The sequence below is a fragment of the Anas acuta genome, chromosome 14 (assembly GCF_963932015.1).
Source record: "Anas acuta chromosome 14, bAnaAcu1.1, whole genome shotgun sequence".
NCBI classification, from domain to species: Eukaryota; Metazoa; Chordata; class Aves; order Anseriformes; family Anatidae; genus Anas; species Anas acuta.
In genome coordinates, this window is record NC_088992.1 from 613,416 (window position 1) to 635,593 (window position 22,178).

The following is a 22,178-nucleotide window of genomic DNA, read 5'->3' on the forward strand; positions in this document are numbered from 1 at the left end:
TCCCCATGTAAAGAAAGACCAATTATCACAAGCCCATTGGTCAAGAGAAAACTTCACATAGACAATTACATTTTGTTTCTGCAACTGTTATTTCACAGGATACTAAACGGCATCAGGGAGAAACACAGGAAATACTAGCAAAGAAAATCCTATGAAAGCAGAAGGTTAGGAGTCAGTCTAGTGCCACAGGATAAATGTAGAGAAAAACAGGCTATACTTAAGTTGTGTTTGGACTGAGCATAGCTTGTAGTTTTTGAAGATGTAAAGAATATACCACAATTCCATTTGAGAAAGCAATTGACTCTCTTTTTGAAAATCATCTACTACAGAATAAAAGTATAATGGTCACAGCACGGGTAAAGTCTTCATGATACTATACATACAGGCTGCTATTGAGCATCTATCCTACATTAAAGAACATTGGATTATTTTGGTCATTAGCTGCACCTAGTCCTTCCGCAATACATAAGGGCGAAAGTAGTACACATGCTCTCTTTTTGGCCAGTGTTTCATGCCAGATCAGAAGGAATCAGCAGCAGATGAAGCTGGCTGGGATATGAAATCTATGCTGGTAACATCTCATAGGACTGCAGACTGCAGTTAGTGAGTGGTACAAAGACTATGTGCACACACCACTAAACATCAGAAGTACTGAGACAGTGTGAATTGTGTTGCCTGAAGGAAACAAATGCTATTTGAGTCAGAAGAGTACCAAGGAAAAAGGTTCTTCATACGTTATTACTTGTTCTACCTCTCCAGCAACCTTCCTCGTGTCTACAGGAAATTATGTTTCTGATGTTTCAGTCACCCCAGTTGCAGGCCATAGGGAAAATCGTTACCTACCATGGGGTTCCTGGAATAGGAGTGGTTGCAACTGGCTTGGCTTTCTGAGCTGCTTTTTCTTCTTCAGTCATTTCTTCCTCTTTTGGCTCCTCAAGATAAAAAAAAAAGTTACAGGACGCAGACAATAATAGCTATTTATTTATTTTAAAGCAACTCGCTTTAAACAAGCAAAAGTATTTTAAAAACAATGCTAATAAGCAGCTCACAAATATACTTCATCAACAGTACACTTCAAACAACAGTATTGTAATTTCATCACATAGACAGTAACTTCTATTCCAAAATCTCAAACCGGAGTGTTTACTTAACTTAGACTTCAGTGAAACTTTACTTAAATGCTTTCCTAGTTCTGCATGAACCCTTGACTCAAGGCCTAAACATAGGGACAATGGTCGAAATACTCAAAGAAATTTGTTTTTATTTTTAAAATACATTTACTTGAAACTGAGACATGGAGTATGAAACAGTCAAAAGTCTACAGTGACCTTTGTATCATTATGATTCTATGATTAAAACAAACAAACAAACAAAAACCAACTAGCAACTACCTCAAAAGTAAATGGGGCAAATGGGTAGCAAAACCAGCCAGTGAATTATGTGGTTTTGCTTAGAAATCTACATTGAAGTTCATAGGAATCAATATAAAAATATTTATTTTCATTCAAGCATCTTGGTATCTTTAAGACCTACGTTTTTTCAGCATGACAAGAAGCATTACAAAAAAAAAAAAAGTTGCAGTGTTAGCACTACACATTTTCTAGGATATGCATTCCTAGAAAGCTAAACTTACTGGTTATAGCACATGGAAAGAAAGTTTTGTTTCAAAACTGCTCAAAAACTAAGTAGTAAAGAAGTAGGAAAATGGCTATTTAAAGATTCCATATATTCAGCAAATTTCATTTTTCTGAACATCTTCAGATGAGAAATCATCACACCAATGTAATTACCTTTTTTTTTTTGTCTATGTTCACATTAATTTATTATTATTATTTTTTTAACTTAATTCATATACTATCATTCCTGTAAAGTTTTTTTCCCCCTTAAAGAAAAAAAAAAAAAAAAAGCTGTGAGGCCAAAAAGGAAGGCTTTCAAAATCACCCCAGGAATTCAAGAACTCAAACTACTAACCATGTCTCCTGTCAATATGCCTGGTCTACAGATGCATCCACACCTGTAGGATGTAGGATTCAAAATGGCGATACTGACTATTTGGTTGCAAGGTCTTTTACCTCCTTTATAAGTTCTTTTATAGGTTCTTCTTTTGGCTCTTCTTCCTCTGTCTCCATTGGTAAAGGCTCCTCCATAGGTTCTTTAATCGGCTCTTTAATCTTCTCTTCCATTTTTTCTGCATAAAGATAAAAATTTCTTTAGTATTATTAATAAACAATTACAGAACCAAAAGAGACGTGGTTTTATCAGTAAGTTTTGCTTTTGCTGTTGTAAATTGGAAAATTTTATTTTTAACGTGTTTTCACCCCATTCCATCCTCCTTGTGCTTTACAATGTGTGCTTATAAAAATAATCTCATCTCCTGTAGCATGATCTACTTGAGACTGGACAAGGAAATACTGCAGGACAACTTTAGCTAGCTGTTAAAAAGCTAGCTAAAGCATATCGATAGAAATAGCCAAAACACTAATAAAAAATATCATCCATATTCAAATAAGTATTCAACTTTTAAAACAAAAAGTCTTAGGTTTCAACATGAGATACTGGGACATTGGCAAGGAAGTCTTTTTTTTTGGTAAGTACATCATGCAAAAACTACAGAAAAAAGCTGATTGGAAAAACATTAAATTTATAAAGAAAAGCAAGAAGAGAAGCCTTGAGGTCTTCAACTTAATTGCTAGCCACTTTGTGATTACGTGTAGTTGAGAGTATTTCTTTCCCATCACAATGGCAAAGACTTCCTTTGACTTCAAATTCTCTTACGAACAGTATTTATTAGCAGTTACGGTCAGATAGGCTGACATTCCTTTTGCAAGTAAGGATCCAATTACAAAAAAAAAGTCTACACCATGATGAGAAGTGGGTTTTTTTGAATTGTTCTAAATTAAGGCATAGGTTTGCAAATGAAGCATCAAAAGATAAATCCAGAGAGGGAAAAATTAAATTTACTCAAGTAATTCAATACAGAGTTAATAATAAATGAAGTAGATACAGGGCTAGGATTACATAAGGATTCCAGAACTTCCAGGAAATATTTTCTAGATTGCATGCAACATTGAAGGCCACCTTCAGATTAGAAATGCTGTGACAAAAAAACACATCTGAAAATTCACGGAGACTCATCTGAAAATTGCACTGTACCCATTTAAAAAAACAACGTATAATCTTCAGTCAGCAAAACTGATATTTGCTTAAGTGACTTCACATCACTAAATTGCAGAGCTATTATTTATACCCGAGTTATTAGAAAGATGGGTATCAATTAAACTAGCTCACTGCACAAGTGTTTGGAACGTGTCTAAACAGAGACTTCTTGTAACTAAAAATTCATGAGGGAATAAGAGCAAGAACTATGTGCTCTGACTGTATTTTATTCCCCCCCCAAAAATACTTCAAATTGAAAAAAAAAAGCCACAAGATTTTTGCCCTTTCTTCCTTATTTGTGATACAAGAATTTGCCTCCAAAGGAAAACACCCATTGATATAATGTGGATAAAAATAAAGACAAGAATATGACCTGAATACAACTTGGGAACTGGGGGGCAGGAGGCAATTTCTTCCTATTTCAAATCTTATCATACACTTAGCTTTTCACAAACAACATACTTTCCTGGTTTACACTCTTTAAAATAAATGATCCCCCCACCTACACCTTTCTGTCTTTCTTTCAGATCTCGTCAAACAGATGAGTAGGTACAGTATTTACACTCTACTGGAGTGGAAAGACTCATTTATTTGTGTGTTACAGGATATCAAAGCAACTCTAGAACGAAATACTCTTTCAGTGCAGTGGGAAACAAAGAAGCTACGACTTCCAGGCTCAAACAGCTTAAGTGTCTTTAGTTCGGCACTGGAATGGGTAGCCCAGGGAGGCAGCAGAATCACTGTCCCTGCAGGCGTTTAAGGAAAGGTTGGACCTGGCACTTAGGGACATGATTTAGTGGGTGATACTGATAGTGGGGGATGGTTGGACCAGATGATCTTGGAGGTCTTTTCCAACCTGAATGATTCTATGATTCTAAGTGGATCCTTATAATCAGGATTTCAAAATATGCGTAAGGCAGATACTGGATTAGAAAAATTCTTGTTCATATTTTTAAACACAACCATTAACGGTCTATGGAATTTTGCCTGGTATAAAGCTGTATTAAAGTACCTTTTTCTTTCAGTTCTTGGGGTTTTTCCCACGTTGACTCCAAAGTCCTGTTGTTGTAATAGTAAGTCTTTCCATCTGCTGTTTTATACTCTGTCCACTCAGAGACTGCTGTTGCTCCAGCCAATGTAGCAGGTGAAGCGGCAATAGCAACCTGAGGATGGATCATAGGTACAATGGGAGGTGCCATTCCTGGCAAGACACCTATATAAAGAACAAACAGAAAAAGAGAAGAGAAAAAAGGGAAAGGAAACAGAACAGTAAATGACAATGAAATACCCAAGAACAAAAACCTAGCACTTTACTGACTTACTTTACAAAGTACATAAAAATTATTTTGAAAATGAAATTCGAAAGCAAGGCATAGTTACTGAATTCCTTCCTACATTTTCTGATCAGTAATGCCTGTGCTACCAAGAAAAACAGATAAATAAAATTTTAATTAATTTCCAATTCTACACAGAAGAAAGCCTGTTTGTTTTTAGACATTTCCTTTAACACTTCAAAATGAAGCATTACGCTAAGAAACACATCTTTCTAATTTCTCTGTAGCAAGTTATAATTAAACAGTAGAATAATTCTGTCATTTTAACATACTCCTAATGCTTTTGTGTAATAACAAAACAAAACAACAATGTTGGTTTGAATTTCAGCCATACAATACAATATGGATCAGAACTCTGGTACATCTTAAACCCTGACTTAAAAATTAACATAAATTTAGAGCCTTGGATGAAAAAGAAATAAGAATTAAATTATTTCAGATTGTGATGGTTTTGTTTAGTATTGAAGATTGGAAAAAACATTTTATTCACATCCTAAAGCAAAATGCCAAGCAAATATTGAAAGGTAAAAAAGTCAAAATGCTACGTTATTCTGTTAATTCTCTGTTTATCCCAACAAAATGGATATACTGAAAGTATTTTGAATGACTTCTATAGAAGTGAATTGGATACGACTAGCATCACAAGATCATAGTTTTGAGCTTTCACCATTTGCATGAAAAAGTTTCATTTTAAATAAGGGGAAAAAGTACACATTACACATTGCCATAAACTAACTTCAGTAAATGGCATTTCTTAAATGCATAATATGAAAAATGAAAATTTATACTAAGACACGTACACACACACCAACATGCAAGCACAATCATGTCACTATACATGTGGAAGTCAGAAAAACAAAAATCCACACACAAGAAACTAATAACTAAGAGGTATGGGCATGAAGAGGTTCACAATTATTACAGAACTCAGTGATTACAGAAAAATGTACTGGATTTTTTTTTTTTTTGTATAAAAATAAGCTACCACTAACAGTTAATTGGGAAAGTTGTTTCCTGACCAAATACGATATTTGCATTTATACTGGTCTTGAAAATAAAGTATAGATATTCAATTAATTGGGGGAAGCAAATAAATAAATAAAAAATAAACAACAACATTCACTACCATGCCAACTTACAGACAAAACGAACTAAGATGGTTTTGAAAATTACCGGTCTTGGTGGTAGCGACTGTCTTTACATACGGGCAGCTGACTATTTGCATCATTGCTACACCTGTAAAATGGATAAGCAAGCATGTTGGAAAGCTGCCATTGTACGTCAGCTACCACTGGGAGTCTGGGTGCTACAGATTTCCTGCTACAATTTGGAATGCCATTTTCAGCTGGCAAAAAAGAAAGCCTCTTAGACAAGAAAATGTAAATTATTTGTGCTCCAGAATTTTATGCCAGATCAAATTTAAAACTGATTTTAAGCTGCAGCAACAGTTTCTGCCTACATTAAGCCATCTGTTTAGCAATTACTGGGATGCTGCTTAAAAAAAAAAAAAAACAACAAAAACAACAAAAACCCACCACGATGTTTGAATGACGACTCAGGGGTTTAAGTTCATCCTAGGCAAGGTAGCACCATGGAAGATTATGCTAATGGAGATGTTCTCCACTGACAGCATCTGCTCAGACAGATCCATCAGAGCAGCAGCAAAGTGAAACCGACTGTCTTTGCTTCTTTCAGTCTGCTGCTGCATTTAGGAAGTAGTAGCCAGAGGAGGACAGATTTAAACTAGTCGGACTAGCAAGGAGTGGTGGGATGAAATTCAAGTCCAACCCAGAGGAAAAGGTGAGGTGATGAAGGTCATTAAGGAAAGGCTGGAGGTAGAAGAAGGGGAGGGGAGAGTAATAAAAGCCATGAAGCCACGTACAGAGGTACACAAAGCTGCACTAGGTCAGTGGCAGCAAATATTTCCTTCATTTTTTGTTACCTAGAATGTCATAAGCTGAAAATGCTCTGAAAACAGCATTAGTTCTCCAAAGCCATCATGCACTGTTCTGCTCTCCAGCTGTGACACAGGCCACAAAGGGGAAAGCATCTAATCCTCTTCAATTAGATGAAAAATTCATTAGGAAATTAGACAGGTGTAAGGGGAATGCATTTCCAAAAACCTTCATGTTAGGGTACAGAAGGAAGCTGCACAAGTTTTCTCTACATCGGTCCAGTTTTGACACTTGGAAACTGAAACACGTCAGAAGCTTCTCCCTAAACTATTTCAATTCCATCACATGAGGGCGGAAATCCTCCAGCACAAAGTGAAATTAAACCCCTGTGTTTATAACAAATGCAACTTCTATTTTTCTTCATTAGAGATGTAGTATAAAAAGTGTACTAAAAATATTGCCAATTTATTTCAAAAATATTTGCGAAAAGATAGAATTGTAATGTTAATTGTAATGTTCTTTACTAATTACTTCAATGAAAGAATCCAAAACAAGTTTTATAAAAAAAGTATGACTTGAGACACAAAAACAATGACTTAAACAGCACTGAATGAAGCATTTCTCTAAGTTTGGGAGGAGAGTCACGTTATGTACTCAGAAATTCGTTTTGTTACGGAAGTTACAGCATGTCTTAAAGTGGGTCAGTATAAATAGTGCCATCTGCGGGACTGCTGAGATTCCAGGTACCACAGCGCAGATACGACTTGCAAATACCCAAGCTGTTTCCTCTGCCAAGTTCATTTTCAAACACACAGCTAACTTTTAACATATGAATTAAGAGAAAGCAGACTTACTTTTTAAGATCTGAGATTACGAGATATCACTAATCAACTCTTCCATTGCTCCGTCTTACTACAGCATAATACAGAGATTAACTTTGCAATCACACAACAATGGCATTCATCAACTGTCCCTGTAACTTGAAAGCAATCCAGCTGATTTGATATGAACTGCTGAAAGTCCCAAACATCTATACATTAAAATCTTTGTAAGCCTTTTTGAATTCACCTCTCACTGCCTTGAACTCATTTTGACTTCTCTTTAAACATGTTTTTTTGTTTGTTTGTTTTTATGGGGGTTGTAAACCATTACAATCAACTCAGGCTAGAGCTAGCTGAAAGGAGTAAAATTATTTTATTCTGTAGTCAGGCAAAATAACAAATTAGACTCATCAGCAGAAACATGCTCTTTTCTGCTGGGTATCCCTCCCGTGTGTTAGGGGTTCAACCCCAAAGGCTCATCTCACCACGAGAACAGGAGAGGCCACATCTGCACTTACTACCCCTGAAATTCTGAAAGACTCGTTTTCCAGTAAGAGTCTAAGGAGGAGATGACTGACACTCTTCCTCTGTCTTTCCTTCAGCACTCAATAAATTCTTTGACTGAGAACTTACAAAAAAAAATATCAACCAACCACACAGCCCAGGGTGTCCATTTGCAGTGGTGCTCACCTCTGCCAGTTTAACCATTCGCATTTTACCAGACAGTTCACAGCTAAGTAGGTGGTTGTATCTTTGCAAGATGCATAAGAACCCTCTGCACTACCCTGATTCTTTGCTGACAACGTCAGAAACTGCAGGTAAGAGCAGTCAGATGGCCACTTCTAAGGCTTAGCCATTTCTCTTGTTCTCCCAGACCTCACAAATACATAGAGAGCAGAATTCTCCCCACATTCTTTACTCATTTTTCACCCCACCTTGAATATGACGTTCAGAACGTTTATCTGTGCTTAAACAAGGAGCACTGCGCTGTGATTGCCTTTTCAAGCGTACTACAGCTGCAAAAGCTTTGCCTAGTTATTTGAAAATGTAATATGCTTCTAGAAGAACCAACTAGAAGTTGGTTCTCTCTTCTAGTCTCTCTTAAAATAAATGCTTTTTATTCCACATATTTTCTACCTGATGGGTAAAACGAATACCCCTTTGAACTATTTTGGTGCTTTTATCTTTTTATCAAAGAGGATATAAGGAGTGTTCTAAAGCATTTTTTTCATCTAATTAATTAAATGGGAGGTTAAAGCCACCCATCGTACGTACTGCATCTAGGCATCGAGTGGACAGCGGGAAAGAAGTCACCTCCCTCAGCCTGCACAGAGCAAAAGATGCCAGGAGGCAGCTCAGAGCTGCTTCTTTGTAATTCTTCTTCAGAAACTAACTTGTATCCAACACAACTGCAGTCTCAAGGCTTTCCTTGCAAGGGAAGACCACCAGCTCTCAAGCATTTCATTATACTACTACACACTCAAACAGAAACAACAGGAACTGCATCCATGAGAACTGGATTGTTTAAGCAATGAGCGGTTTGCAGGACCAACTAAGACCTGTTCAGTGGTTACAAAGAGCAGGCTGAGTCCAAAATTCTGCCAGCCTAAAACATCTCCTTCAGTATCTAACCAAATGTCTTTATCAAAACTTGATAAAATATAACTAAGCCAGGCGCCAGAGGGCTCCCATCTATGATTCTGTCACAATGGTCTTTACATCTGAAGCTTACGGATAGCACCCTGGCATCCTGAATGCCTAAATTAACTGCCCTCTGGTTAAAGCTCAACATCTTGCTTAGACATTCAGCACCACGCTTAATAGTTGCAGAACAAAGGAACTGCAAACACCCAACATCACTCCAGGGCAACGCATTTGAATGGTAATTTTTCCTGCTCGTAAATTATTTTCATCTGACTTTCTTTGGCTATAATCCGTGTCCTAATCTAGAATAAGCCCAAGACTCAAGGTCTATACCAAACAAATTGAAAAAAGTTGAAGTGATATTGCAACTGGTAAAATACAGAGCTACAGTTTTCTCAGTCACTTATAGATTCTGGCCAAAGCTCACTTTTTTTTTTTTAATAGGATGACGAGATAGACACATGCCGTAAGACTAGGAAGTGTTTAGTGCAATTGTTGTATTTCCAATCATATAAAAGATAAAGGGTTACATGTTTAAATGTAGCTATTTTCTGATACAGATATCAAAGAATTCAAGTCAAAAATTTCATTTTCATTGGTAATTAAAAAGTCTGTCTGCTAACCCTGAATTCTTTCAAAAACATTCTAAGTGGAGAGGATTCAGGCAAGTTCCATACACAGTGGACACATGAGTGCAAACAAATTGACAACATGGACATGTAGCGGACAAGACAATTACAGTTCGCCAATTTACCTGGAAGTGGAATAGGCATGCCAGGAAGGGGGACACGAAATGGAGGTACCATTACTGGTGGAAAAGCAGGAATTGCTGCAGTTGGTTGAGGTACTGCATGAGGAACTGCAGGAGGCAATGTCTGTGGGACTGGCTGGGGTACAGTCTGCACAGGTGTAGCAGAAGGAGCAGAGGTTGAAACACTGACTGATGGTGTGGCAACTGAAACACCCGAACTCGGGGTCTGGTCTTGTGTGGTAGGTGCTGATAAAAAAAAAAAAAAAACAACAAAGAACACCTTGTATCTTAGGTACTACAATATATTGGCTGCAAACATACTGGCTCTCTGTTTCCCAATAGATGTCACATAAGCAGATACGCTTAGATAAAATCAACAGGAAGACACTCTTGGAGAGAAAAAAGCCTTTGCCTTCTCTGTAACACTAGGTATTTACAAAGAAAGTCAATTTCAAGTTTTACTTTGTAAACACTCTTAATTCCTAACAGGTCTCCATAGTAGTGCCAAAAGTATAGCAAAGGACAAACAGAGCTTGCTTAGTAAATAAATTAAATTCTTCTCTGTATCCCTGTTCAGAAGAATAAAAGGGAACATTACAGAGTTTGGAAAACGTGTTCATTCTTACACTGAACGAACAAAGGTGGTTTGTTTTTAAACAAGCATAACGACTGCAGCATGTGCATGACAGTCTAAAACTGTGCTTATGAATGCGTGATCCAAGAATGGAAAAGTATCCATTTAAAACGTGTAATTAAACATGGAAAAGCAAAGCACTTTTTTGTTCAGAAGCTGCAAGAATTTTCTTGGTCTCCAGTGCCTCCCAGTGGAAAAACACAATATCACAATTCAATTCCGCAATCCCAGTGGCAGGGCTGAAATCAGCATTTAACCAGGACCAGTGCTACGCATCAAAGCGCTGGCAAAACGGAAACTAGAGATCCAAGTGACTGATCTTACAAATCTGTACTCCAAAGGTTTGGTGGAGAAGAGGAGCTGTTGAAAAAATGAGTTAACCAAAAAAAACCAACCACCAAACCCACCAGCTGACGAACACCTCACATACAGGCACACTGTCTCTGTCTCCGTTATCTAACGACGACCAGAAACATTCCCAGTAAGACACCAGTATTAAGGTATTTAGATAAAGATTTTGGGCCTGTTGTTAAGTGTTTAAGGACAGGTGAAAGTTCTTAGCACTGCCTACAATTTAGGGAAACAGAGTCAACAGTCAGTATGTCATTTCTTCTAAGTCCTGTGTCAAACCAGTACCAGACAACAACAAAACTTAGCTAGAAGCTCCAGCCTTTTACAAGCCGGGCCTGAGAGTTGTAAAATTATTTTAAATCATAAAATTTTATCACCTAGGTATAGACACCAACAGTAACAGTTCTGGAAAGCAAAGACAAAGTTTAGCAGGTAGCACAGGCAGAAGTAGAGAAGACTCAGCATTTCACATTAGGAAATTTTGTTTCAGAGAACGTACATAAATAAAGTGCTATTGCAAAAGCAGGAGTAGTTCTCAGAAACCTAGGCTAGCACCTTCCACCTGCTTCTTGTTACCCATCAGAATGGTTAGAGTTGGTGACACGAGACCATATTGCAACAAAGCAACTGAACATGGTATTAAGTTCTCCTTCTCTCCTGGTTTCAGTTAGGACAGAGTTAATTTTCCTCCTAGCAGCTGGTAGGGTGCTATGTTTTGGCTTAGGACAAGAAGAGTGCTGATAACACCCTGATGTTTTAATTATTGCAGAGCAGCGCTTACACCAAGCCAAGGGCGTCTCAGCTTCTCGCTCTGTCCTGCCAGCAGGCAGGCTGGGGGTGCAGCAGGAGCTGGGAGGGAACAGACCCAGGACAGGTGACCCAAACTGGCCAAAGGGGTATTCCATCCCATCTGGGGTCATGCTGAACAATATACAGGGGTGGCTAGCCGGGACGGGGGGGCAGCTGCTTGGGGTTAGGCTGGGCATCGGTCAGCGGGTGGTGAGCAATTGCATTGTGCATCACTTGTTTGTAGACATTATTAGTAGTACTATTAGCATCATTATTATTATTATTGTTATTATTATTTTTCTGTCTTAATAAACTGTCTTTATTTCAACCCACAGGCTTCACTTTCCCGTTTTTCTCCCCCATCCCAGAGAGGGAGGGGGGAGGGTGAGCGAACGGCTGCGTGGTGTGTAGCTGCTGGCCGGGTTAAACCACAACACCTTCACATTAAAGCCATTGAATGCTTTGAGCCATTCAAAGTATTTGCTGCTCTAAGGATCTGTCTGCCCTCCAGTGCTAACTGGAAGCACAATTTACAGGTTACCTGAATTTGACTCCCTTTCATTTGGGAGGAACTGTAAATTAAGCTTGGCTTGGCTCACCTGCTACAGAAAAATGGTGAAGTAACTGGAGGGGAGGAACATACCCACTACAGCTGGAGATCAAACAGGTCAGCAACTGCTTGTCTCCTGCACACTCTTTGGCCTGCCCACTGTACACATTTCTGCCAGCACAGCTATGATCACCAAGACTCTCAAACAACAGCACGCCAGACCAACGTACATGCTGTGCTTTCAGAAGCCCGGCCCAGGCAGTAACCCTGCCCAAACCTTTGGGTGGTAGGCACGCCTTGCTTTGTCCATGCTAGGTGATTTTTATTTATTTTTTTACTGAATTGTTTGCTTGTGACACACTCCAGCAAATAGATTTCTACTACATAAAATACAGCTCTGCGTAGATGCTCTGCACTACAGGCACTTGTTAGCACACAGATGCCAATCAACCTACGTAACAAATCAACTGTTTGCACGTAGATGCATTATGTCCACGCTGCATAAATTCAGTCCCCATTCTCTTGAGGTTCCCTCAGTTGGAAAATCTTTGGAAGCAAAGACTCAGCCCATGTAAACAGCAGTAATTTTCAGATTATTCAGAAGTAATCAGTGAATAATTATGGGTCTAAGGACTTTCTTTTTCCTATTTTTATGCAACTCTAAAAAATGGGAACTTATGAGGTTTACTCTGAAAACTTCTAGCAACAAAAATAAGACATCAGAAGCAGCTCAGTTCTGCAATCAACCAATTCTATGCAGTCCAGAAGCAGCGCTGGAAGATTTCCTCTAAAAGCAACAAATGCAATTTTGGAAACAGAGGAAATTGGTGCAAGTGCAATTCCTACCTCAAATTAACTTTTGTGAGATACTTTTAAGATCGGTTTAGCTTTAACTAAAGTCAAAAGGAAATGGACGTATAACAGCTTGGAGATGATAACAGCAGGAAAAAACACAAAAGACCTAAAGGAAAAGGGCTGCATACTGACTGGCGATTTAGCTACCTGAATACAGTACTGGTCCCAGGAAGAAAAAAGTTCACATGCAAGGGTCTTCCGGATTAAATGCTGTACTTTAAAAACATATTCTACTTTACGGAGCAATTACTTCCTTCTGGATATTAAGTTTTTGCTGCAGTGACTCCCCAGAGCAGCATCCCCAGTGCTGCAAAGCTTGAGAACCCCTGAGGTACTCACTGGAAATCGTCTGTGAAACTGATGTGGCTGTGGTTGTGGTGGAGGTTGTGGAGGACTGAGTACTCGAGGATGTTGACGGCGATGCTGCAGACGCGGGACTGCTGGTGGTTGGCGTGGAGGCACCTACTGCTTGGGCCTGAGCCTGGGCCTGGGCCGCCAACATCGGCGTCAGCTCTGACTGCTGAATAACTTTGACCCCATCTGGCTTAGTCCACGCAGACTCACGTGTACGTGCATTATAGAAATAGACCTGCAATTCAAGAGCACCGCCATCAAACAACCGTTTTTCTGGAGGGGAAGCACTCAAACTGGTGTAACTGCTCCCACTCTAAGCACAGGTAAGTACTACTACTAAGAGGATCAATGAGAGTACAGGACAATCGCACAATCGTTTTTGAAAGGTCCGGAGCCTCCGCATGCAGGGCCATCTGACAACATCTTTACAGCAGCAGCAGACACACATCGCTCTGTTGTTTCTGGTATTCATCTTACCTTGCCATCTGGAGTTTTGTTTTCTACCCAAATCTCTTCCGCTGGGGGCATTGCTGGTGTTCCAGGGGCAGTGACAGGCGGCATCCCCGGAGGGAACATCATTCCAGGAGGTGGTGGCATGCTACCCATGGGAGGAGGCATGAACGGTGGTCTCTGAAGGCATATAAGAAATAATAATAGTGCAATATGATATATGATTTTCAGGCAGGGTTTTCCCTTATCAAAGCACCAACACACATTACAGCTGTGGTAAGGCCACCTCCACCAGCCTGGAGAGCTCCTCTGCCCGCTGATGCTATCGCTTCAGAGCACGCGCTCCCTGACAAACCACCACCTACGGCAGCTGTGGGAAGCGCTTCACACCTGAGATGTTAACATGAATGCAAAGCAACAGAAAAGAGTGGCAGGAAAAAAAGTGGGGGGAAAGAAAACTCTCACAAAAAGGAGAAAATATCCTAATGCATGAAAGGAAGAATGGGAACTGTCCCTGGGAACTGCTGCTCAGATGTCCCCAGCAGTTTTCCTGCAAGGATTTCCTGCAATACCCCAAGCAGTCACAGTGACTCTCCAGTGAAGAGACACAGAGAGATTAAATCACACACAAGCACCCTATGTATTAGCAGAGCAGAGCAGCAGATTTCATCCAATCCATTCTACTTCTCAGTTATCCTTTAAGTAAAATACTGACTAGTGCTAATTCAAAAAAAAAAAAAAAAATCAAATTACATCTTCACTAATGCATCACCAGAAGAAGTTCAGAAGCGCCCCACGCATCACTGTTGCACATGAACCTGTTTTGTGCCTGTTTTCCAGGTAAAGGTACGTTGAGTTCGTTTATTTCACCTGTTTATTTAGACTGTTCTGAAATTTCCTGTGCACATTTCTCCTTGGGGAATCACTCCAGTTTTAACTGGATTTATGATTCAAAAGATTTCCTCTTGATAAAGGCAATACCAGGACAGCCCACTGTAAAAAGCTTCTAGCTCTACACTCATAACTGACTCCGTGACACGCCGCAGGCACTGACTCTGAGCTGCACCTGTGCACTGAGAATCTGAGTCCTGCCCTTCGTGGTTTTCAGCATGTGCCGTGTCCTTGGATTCTGTTTGTGCTTGGTTTCTTTTGGAAGTTCCCCTGAGATCAGCGTTTCTGCTGGAAGACTGATATTTTGAATTGCTTTTTAAATTCACACGCTGACTCTGAGTCTTACTGAGCACTGTCCTGCCGGTTATAAAGGAAGTCAAGAACACGTGGACAACTAAAAACAAACAAAAAAAGCCGTTTAGGTAACAACAGCCTTTCACTCCTTCCTTCCTTGACTACTTCTCCTCTACAGCTCCTCCACCTGGCCGTCGGGTGCTCTTTCTCTTTGCTGCTCTACAATCCCCACAAAGAACCCACTTCTTGCCTGCTGTTGCCACTTCCTGGAGAACAGAAGTTAGACCAGCCCAGGGCAGTCCAAGAGCAAGGGAAGGGATCCCAGGCGTACGGTCAGGAATCTGGAACACCCCCTCAGCTCCACACCCAGCACACCTTCTCCCCCCTTTTCACACCACCACCTTCAGCTCCATGTGCACGGCAGGGCGTGAGAACAGGGACACGCTTGGTGCGGGGATTCCCTGCGTGGTAACGAGCTGCAGAGGATGCTGGCTGCACGGCAGTGAAACAGTGACCATGTAACAGCTGAGAGCTGAAACACATTCGGAAAATAAATCAAACACATAAGGAGCTGTCAGCAGCTAAGGCTTTGGGCTTCACATGAGCTTTGACTGATTCGTGACACTGCGCAGCATCAGGAAGCAAGGCCCAGCACTTCCCCCTGTTCTGCTGCACGCTCCGATACCTTCATTTGCTCCAGCAGCTCTCAAGGCAGTGAATGGGCACAGCAGCAGGAGGTAAAACGGGATCGCAGAGCACCAGGAGAAAGGTGCAACGGGTGGAAAGAGTCTTACATAAACTTAGGCTGAGCATGAAATCCTACCACAGAACAGGGCCCCTGGTGCTAAATGAAAGGAACAGAAAAGACAACACCCAACAAGATAATGGGGCTGTTCACATCCCTCCAACTTACTGTTCCCATCCTCGGTCCCACAGGACTTTTGTTTACCTGAGAAGGTTTCAATGAAACTAAAGCTATCTCGCACCTCCCTGAGCAGCCCACGTTCCAGCCACACGCTACGTGCCCAAGGGAAGAGAACAAACTGCTATGGAAAACACAGGCTATTTTCTTCCAGAAATGTTGTGCTCACGATGATATCCCCACGCTAAATTAGGCTGCAGTCTGCTGTTGTTTTATTTCAGGTGAAATGCAGCTTAGGGCCTTGTTCCTGCTCTACTGACTTTTTTGCTTCCTTCCCTCCAGCCCCGCCGTTTGCCATACGGTTTGCAGAGTTCCACAGAGAACCCACCTGCACGCAGAGGAATGAGGATAAATGTTCCCGTGGCTCTGCTGCCAGAAACACAGGTGAAGCAGGACCCAACATACCATGAAATAACCCACAACACTATTTTCTTTCCATCTTGCCCACATCCATACTTTTCAAAGTAAATTTCACAGCACTAGCATTTACTGCTCAGCTATAAAGAGTGGATTTGAACCATTTGTTATAAACCACGCAGTATTTTTACCACCTACAGTCCCGCACCGTGATTACACTGCCGTTAAAACTTTTCATGGGTCACTGACCACATACCTGTTCTCAGAGTTACTGCTCCTCTACCTAACCAGTCCCTCGGTAACCAAAAACACCCACAAACTTCCACAGTGACTACAGGTGTGGTTCAAGCAGGAACTTCAGTGGGATTCAGCTTGATGTAATGGGGTAGCTCCTCTGTCAGTCTCTGTGATGAGCCGTCCCCACTCTGAGCGGCTGTGGCACGATTCAGGTCACCCTACAGGACCGCCGTGTCCTTCACACGCCTGCTCTCTTGAGCTCAGAAGCCTGAGCACAACTGAATCTGCATTGCGTGTGGCCACAAGGCACCAACACGAAGCCAGCTTTTAGTAAACGTTCTGGTGGTGAGTTCATCCCAACTGCGTGATTAACTTAGGGTTGCCTTAAGGAACTGAATGCAAATTGCTTTTCTATTGCCCTGCGTGTGTGTGTGAGTGTCATAACACGGCACGAGAGCCTGACGCTTTTGCCATGCCTTGTTTTTAACCCATCTCCATAGCTCTCCTCTTTTTATTGCCATTGATGAAAACAAACACAAAAACTCCCAAGTCCCAGCTCACTGAACCACAGGGCCGCCTGCCCCTTCGTTACCTGTAGGTGCGGAGGTCCCATCGGTGGCGGAATCCCTCCTGGAGGAGGCATCGGAGGCATGCTGGGGTCGAAGGGAGGCCGCCCAAACGGGGGCCGCGGTGGCGGCGGGGGCCCTCGCATCATCCCGAAGGGCGGCGGGGGCCGCATGAGGGGCGGCGGGCCCCTCATCACCGCGTTGGGCGGGGGAGCCGGGCCACGGAACCTCAGCGCCTGCTGCTGGGCCATCCTGCGGGCAGGACACGGACACGGACACGGACACGGACACGGACACAGACACACACAGACAGACACAGCTCGCGCCTGCCCGGGGCACGGGGCCGGGCCCGCCGGGCTCCGACCCGCCAAGCACGCGCCCGGCCCCAGCCCCGGCTCCCTCCCCTCGCCGCTCCCGGCCCCGCCCGGCGCTGAGGGGCCCCGCACCCGCCCCCCCCCCAACCCCTCCCCGGCTGTGGGCGCCCGGCCCCGGGCCCTGCCCCCCCCCCCCAGGCCCCGTCCCCTGAGCGCGGCCCGCAGAGGCCGGCGGGGCCCGTGTGCAGCGGCTGGCGGGGCCGGGCCGGGCCGTGCGTCAGAGCGGCCCCGCCCCGCACCTGATGTCCCCCCCGAAGCGCTCCGCCGCCGCCTCGCCCTCGCCGCCGCCTCCCCCCGCGCCGCCGCCGCCGCCCCGCTCCGCCATGGCCGCCTCGCAGCGCCGCCGAGCCGCCGCCGCCCCGGCCAGGCCCCGCCGCGCCCCATTGGCCGCGCCGCGCGTCCGTCACGGGGCGAGGGGGCGGGCCCGGCCCGCGATTGGCCGCGGCGCCCGCCGACTTTGAATGGGGGCAGCCAGGCGCGTCCCCATTGGCTGCCGGGGCCGCCCCGCCCCGCCCACCGAGCGGGGTCGCGCCTCACGTGACCCGAGAGCGGGCCGGAACTGACGTCACGGCAGGCGGAACCAGGCGGAAAAAAAAAAGAACGGAAGCCGCGCCCAATCAGCGCGCAGAGCGGGGGATCCCCGCGAACCAATCAGACCGCGCGGGCCGCTGCGCACGGCCAATCACAAAGGTCACATCGGGAGCGGCCCGCCCCGTGACGTGCAAGAGGGCGGTGCTCGGGCGGCAGCCAATGAGCGGGCGCGGCCCAGGGCCGGCCAATGGGGAGGCAGCGCGGGCTCCGCGCGGCCGCCGGGGGGCGCTGACGGGGCCGGGACGCGGGGGGGGGAACGGGGAGGGGGCTCGGGGAGGGGGCTCCTGAGGGGCTGCGGGGAGCGGGGAGCGGGGAGGCTGAGGGAATACAGGTTAAATACACAAATACATACAGGTTAAATACATAAATAAATAAATACAGGCTAAATAAATAAATAAATAAATAAATAAATAAATAAGCGTTAGATAAATAAATAAATAATTACAGTCTAAATAAATAAATAAAAAAATAGCGGTTAAATAAATAAGTAAATAAATAACCCAACCCAGCAGGGCCCCAGCCATCCACGCTCCCTCCCTTCCCACCTCTCTTTCTGCCAACAATAACAGACTAAAAGCCCAAGGAGCTTTTTTCCCTGAAGTGCTGCCAGCACCAGCACCGCTGCGGGACCTGTCGGTAGCGCTGTGCTGAGGCTCCCGGTGCTGCTGCTGCCCGGCTCCTTCATGGCCCCGTTGGTCCCAGCAGGGCTGCCAGCCCCGGGCCCGCTGCCCGCACCCCCAGGAGCCGCAGGACGGGGCCGAGGTGCGTCAGAAGGGCTCGGCTTGGTGACGGCAGGAGATCAGAACGATTTCTGGACGTGACGGCTCAGATCCTCCCCAAACAGCGGGGCTGTCTGTCTGCCGCTACTGCCTTTCATCCCCCTTTTCATCCGCTTGTTTCAGGATTGTCTCAATAATTTATTAATTACGGGCTGGCAGATCGGAGCATCTGCGAGGCCCTCTTCCGTGTTCAGCGGAGAGCTGGCCCCGTTCCATGCGGAGCCCCGCTGCACCGCAGCCCCCGCCCTTACTGCTCAGATTTCTTTTCTAAAAAACAAAACAAACAAAAAAAAACAGCCAGTAATTCTTGGGCTGCAGCTCTTTCACGAGCAATTAGTTCTGAGGTGCACAGTGCAAGTCGCTGTGATGAGCTTGCGTTTAAAATACATTTAAACCTCACCTAGATTTTAGTCCACATCTGGATTCTGAATGCAGAAGTTGCTGTTGACAGCAATAGCCTCACTAATTAACCAGCAGGGAACACTCCAAGAATGCAGATACGAAAGAGGACCAACAGGACACAGACACCAGCCTGGCTCCCGCTGCTCACTCACGTTGTAGGCAGCAAAACCTCGGAGCTGCTGTCTGGGCTGGAAACACACCGCTGGGTTTGCCCCTTGGGAGAACAAGGCCTTGGCAGTGCTGGGTCTCAGGGATGGAGCCCTTCAGGGGCAAACCCAACACCAGAGCAGCTTTGGTGACTGGGGCTCTGCAGGGCAGTAAGGGATGTTGTGACAGTATGAGTGCAATGTCTTCTGGGCAGGCTGGGTATCTGTCCAGACAGGTTTTTATAAAAGCCTGCACCCAGGGAGCCAGCAGCAGCCTGGTTTCAATCCCTTCTCTGACGGCAGCACCCACGGTCTCATTGCTTCAGGGCATCTCGGGAGCAGTTGGCTCTGCTCTGGGGTGTCACAGCGTGGGGCTGCTGCTGTGGGTGCTGGTTGAGAGGGAGCATTTTCCACAGAGATTTTTAAACCTTCAGCCTTTTCAAATGTTCAGGTTGTTGTGATTTTTTAAGATGTATTTCTTAAGTGATCCAACTTCCCTGCCAGGCATGCAGGAACGATGCTTGAAATTTTATGTTTTGGGTAGCCCCTCTCAAAGCTGCCCAAGTTCCTTATGTCGCATCAGGTGGCCTTTGTCTTCCTCTTTGCAGCTGTGTGACAGGAGCTGATACCCAGCCCCGTCCTTGGGTTTCCCCTGCCAGGGAGTGTCACAGCCCTCGCGATGGTGACGGCTCCTGCGGGCAGGTGCCACCCCACAGCCCCCGTGCCACGTAGCTGTGCTCCGCAGCTCAGCCGCACGGGCCCAGAGATGCTGACATCCTGTCATTCTTTTTCCATTTTTTCAGATTTCAGGTTGAAGTCTGATGCTGAATTAAAATTTTTGCCCTGGGCTGTCTGCAGGGCCTGCAGGCTACCGCGGTGCCAGCATCTGCCAGGGAGACCCGGGGGTGCTGTGTCGGAGGGCGGCAGCCCCGAGCTGGCACCGGGTGGCCGCGGGGGGGGTCCCCGCTGCCAGGGGGCTGGCAGTGCCCCCGGCGTTCCCACTCCCTGCAGTCCCACTCCCTGCCCTGCCTCGCCCCTCGCTGCTGCACGGTGCCTGGGGTCTGCACGGGGACCTGCCTGGGCCAGCCCGGCCACAGCCCCCCAGCTGCAGCGATCCCTGACAAACGCACAATCGCTGGCTGACGTGGCAAACAGCACCGCTGTGCAGCGGGGCTGTGCGTCCCCTGATGATGTGCAGCCCCAGAGCAGCGGCTGTCGCAGATCTGCAGGCACTTGGCTGGAAGCAACGAGCTGCCTTTACCTCCAGCGTCACTTGTACCGGTGGGGCTGTAGCAAGGGGCACAGCACAGCACAGCACCACGCTGCACAGCACCACCCCGCCCCACACCGCACTGCATCGCGGTGCCCAGCACCTGTCCCTCTGCCCCTCAGTGTGGATAATGTTATTTAAACCCTTCACCAACCCTGTGGCCTCATTCTTCCCCTACATTTATATGAAAAAATCCAGATTTTTCTGTACTTGGGGAGTCTGTGGATCCTAGGTGGGCCAGGGAGCTCAGCTGTGGTGCGGCTAGAGATGGAGGAGGATGTGCCCACAAGCAGCGAAGCAGAAGGTTTCCCAAACTCGGGCTTGTTCAGAGGTTGTAGGGTGAACCCAGCCAATGATGCTGGAGCTGAGCCTTTCTGCTGAGTGTTCACACCACAATTATGCTCCTGCTGCACCTCCACAAGGGGTACCATCTGCAGCCCGTGCCATGCCATGCTGTAAACCCCCCTGAAAATGCGCGATAGCCCTGAGTAATGTCAGCCCCATCTTGCTGGCTGCACTTGGGGCCTGGGACCTGATGCCCTGGCCGGGAGGGACGGTGTGACGGGGACACCGAAGTGTGTGGTAGTCCAGGGGAACTTCCCCTGCTTGAAAAACAGCCACATATCTGACACTAATGGAAAAAGACCATTAAAAAGCTTTATGATATTCTGTTCTGCTACTTCTGGTCCCTCTTTCCCTTCATTGCTGCTGGCATTTTATGAATTATTGATGTGCCTAGGTGCTCTGCTCCCCCGGTTCCTGCGCCACAGCTCCCGGTGCCTCTGCTGCTCCTTCCCCGCAACCGCTCCCCTGGCCGGGGCCGGACACTGCGGAGCCGCCCGGCCACCAGCAGCCAGGAGCCCACCAGAGGTGCCCGGCAGAGGCCCCGTCAGGGCCGGTTCCCTGGGGCAGGGCTGAGCACGGTGCTCCCCGGAGGCAGTGGGGGCCTCAGGCCTAGCTCGGGGTGCCGTGGCACGGCCCCACACACCAGCACTCCTGGGGCGCCTGTGGCACCAGGCCCCTGGCAGGCCCCGGGGGGTGGCAGGGACATGGGGTGCTCCTCGCCCTCCTGCCAGCTCCTGCCCACAGCTCTGCTTCTGCCCGGGCGCCTCCTGAAGCACTGTCAGGGATTCACATCCCCGCTGCCATGTGCAGGCAGTGTCCCCGGCCCGGGCTGGAGGGCCGCCGGGCAGCGTAGAGCCAGACGGTGCAGCAGGGCACCCCAAAAGCAGGCCTTGCACGGGGCACTGAGATGTGCTCCTCCCGGAGGCACCGTGAGAGCTGGCTGGGGGCTGACACTGAGCTGGGCACGCTGAGGCGAGCCCTCCCGGCCTGTTGTGCATTCGGCTGCCGGGGAGTGCAGTAAATTGGAGCATTTCAGGCTCTGCTTCAGGTCTGCCATGAGTCCTGGGGAACGGCATCAGTGTTAAATCCCAGGACATCCAGTCCCATGACCAATTTGCTCGTGTTTCAGCGGCGGGGACTAATGTGTTTTCCATGTTAATGTGCACGCACGTGGCACCCAGCCCGTCTCAATGTGGAGCTGCTGATACAACCTGACTAACTCACGCGCCCTGTTTGTGCGGGACCCCGGGCAGCTTTCCTACACCCTCTGGCTGCCCAGGCCTTGTCGGCGTGGGGCTGGAAGGGGCCCCCCTCCGCGGCCCCCCAGGACCGTGCTGCAGCTGGAGGTGGCCACACAGCCCAGTGCAGGGCACCAGGTCGCCACCTCCAGCCGGAGCTGCCCTGGGTGGGAAGCCCTGCG

At 46.1% G+C, this 22,178-nt stretch overlaps 1 protein-coding gene across 4 annotated transcripts in view; it reads right to left on the minus strand.

Annotated features, from left to right (window-relative positions):
* Positions 1–17,624, minus strand: part of TCERG1 (transcription elongation regulator 1) — a 34,397-nt gene extending 16,773 nt beyond the window's left edge. Inside the window, exons 1-9 of one of the 4 annotated variants that reach the window (XM_068697784.1) lie at positions 17,465–17,624; positions 16,878–17,103; positions 13,612–13,764; positions 13,120–13,369; positions 9,605–9,847; positions 5,664–5,726; positions 4,169–4,369; positions 2,073–2,188; positions 844–929 (exon numbers count right to left, since the gene is read on the minus strand). In XM_068697784.1, the coding sequence (XP_068553885.1) occupies positions 844–929; positions 2,073–2,188; positions 4,169–4,369; positions 5,664–5,726; positions 9,605–9,847; positions 13,120–13,369; positions 13,612–13,764; positions 16,878–17,103; positions 17,465–17,550 (1,424 nt within the window). In that variant the 5' untranslated portion in view covers positions 17,551–17,624. Of the gene's footprint in view, positions 1–843; positions 933–2,072; positions 2,189–4,168; positions 4,370–5,663; positions 5,727–9,604; positions 9,848–13,119; positions 13,370–13,611; positions 13,765–16,877; positions 17,104–17,464 lie in introns of all 4 variants that reach the window. The other 3 variants (XM_068697783.1, XM_068697785.1, XM_068697787.1) reach the window with 3 other exon arrangements.
* Between the last annotated feature and the right edge of the window lie 4,554 nt (positions 17,625–22,178).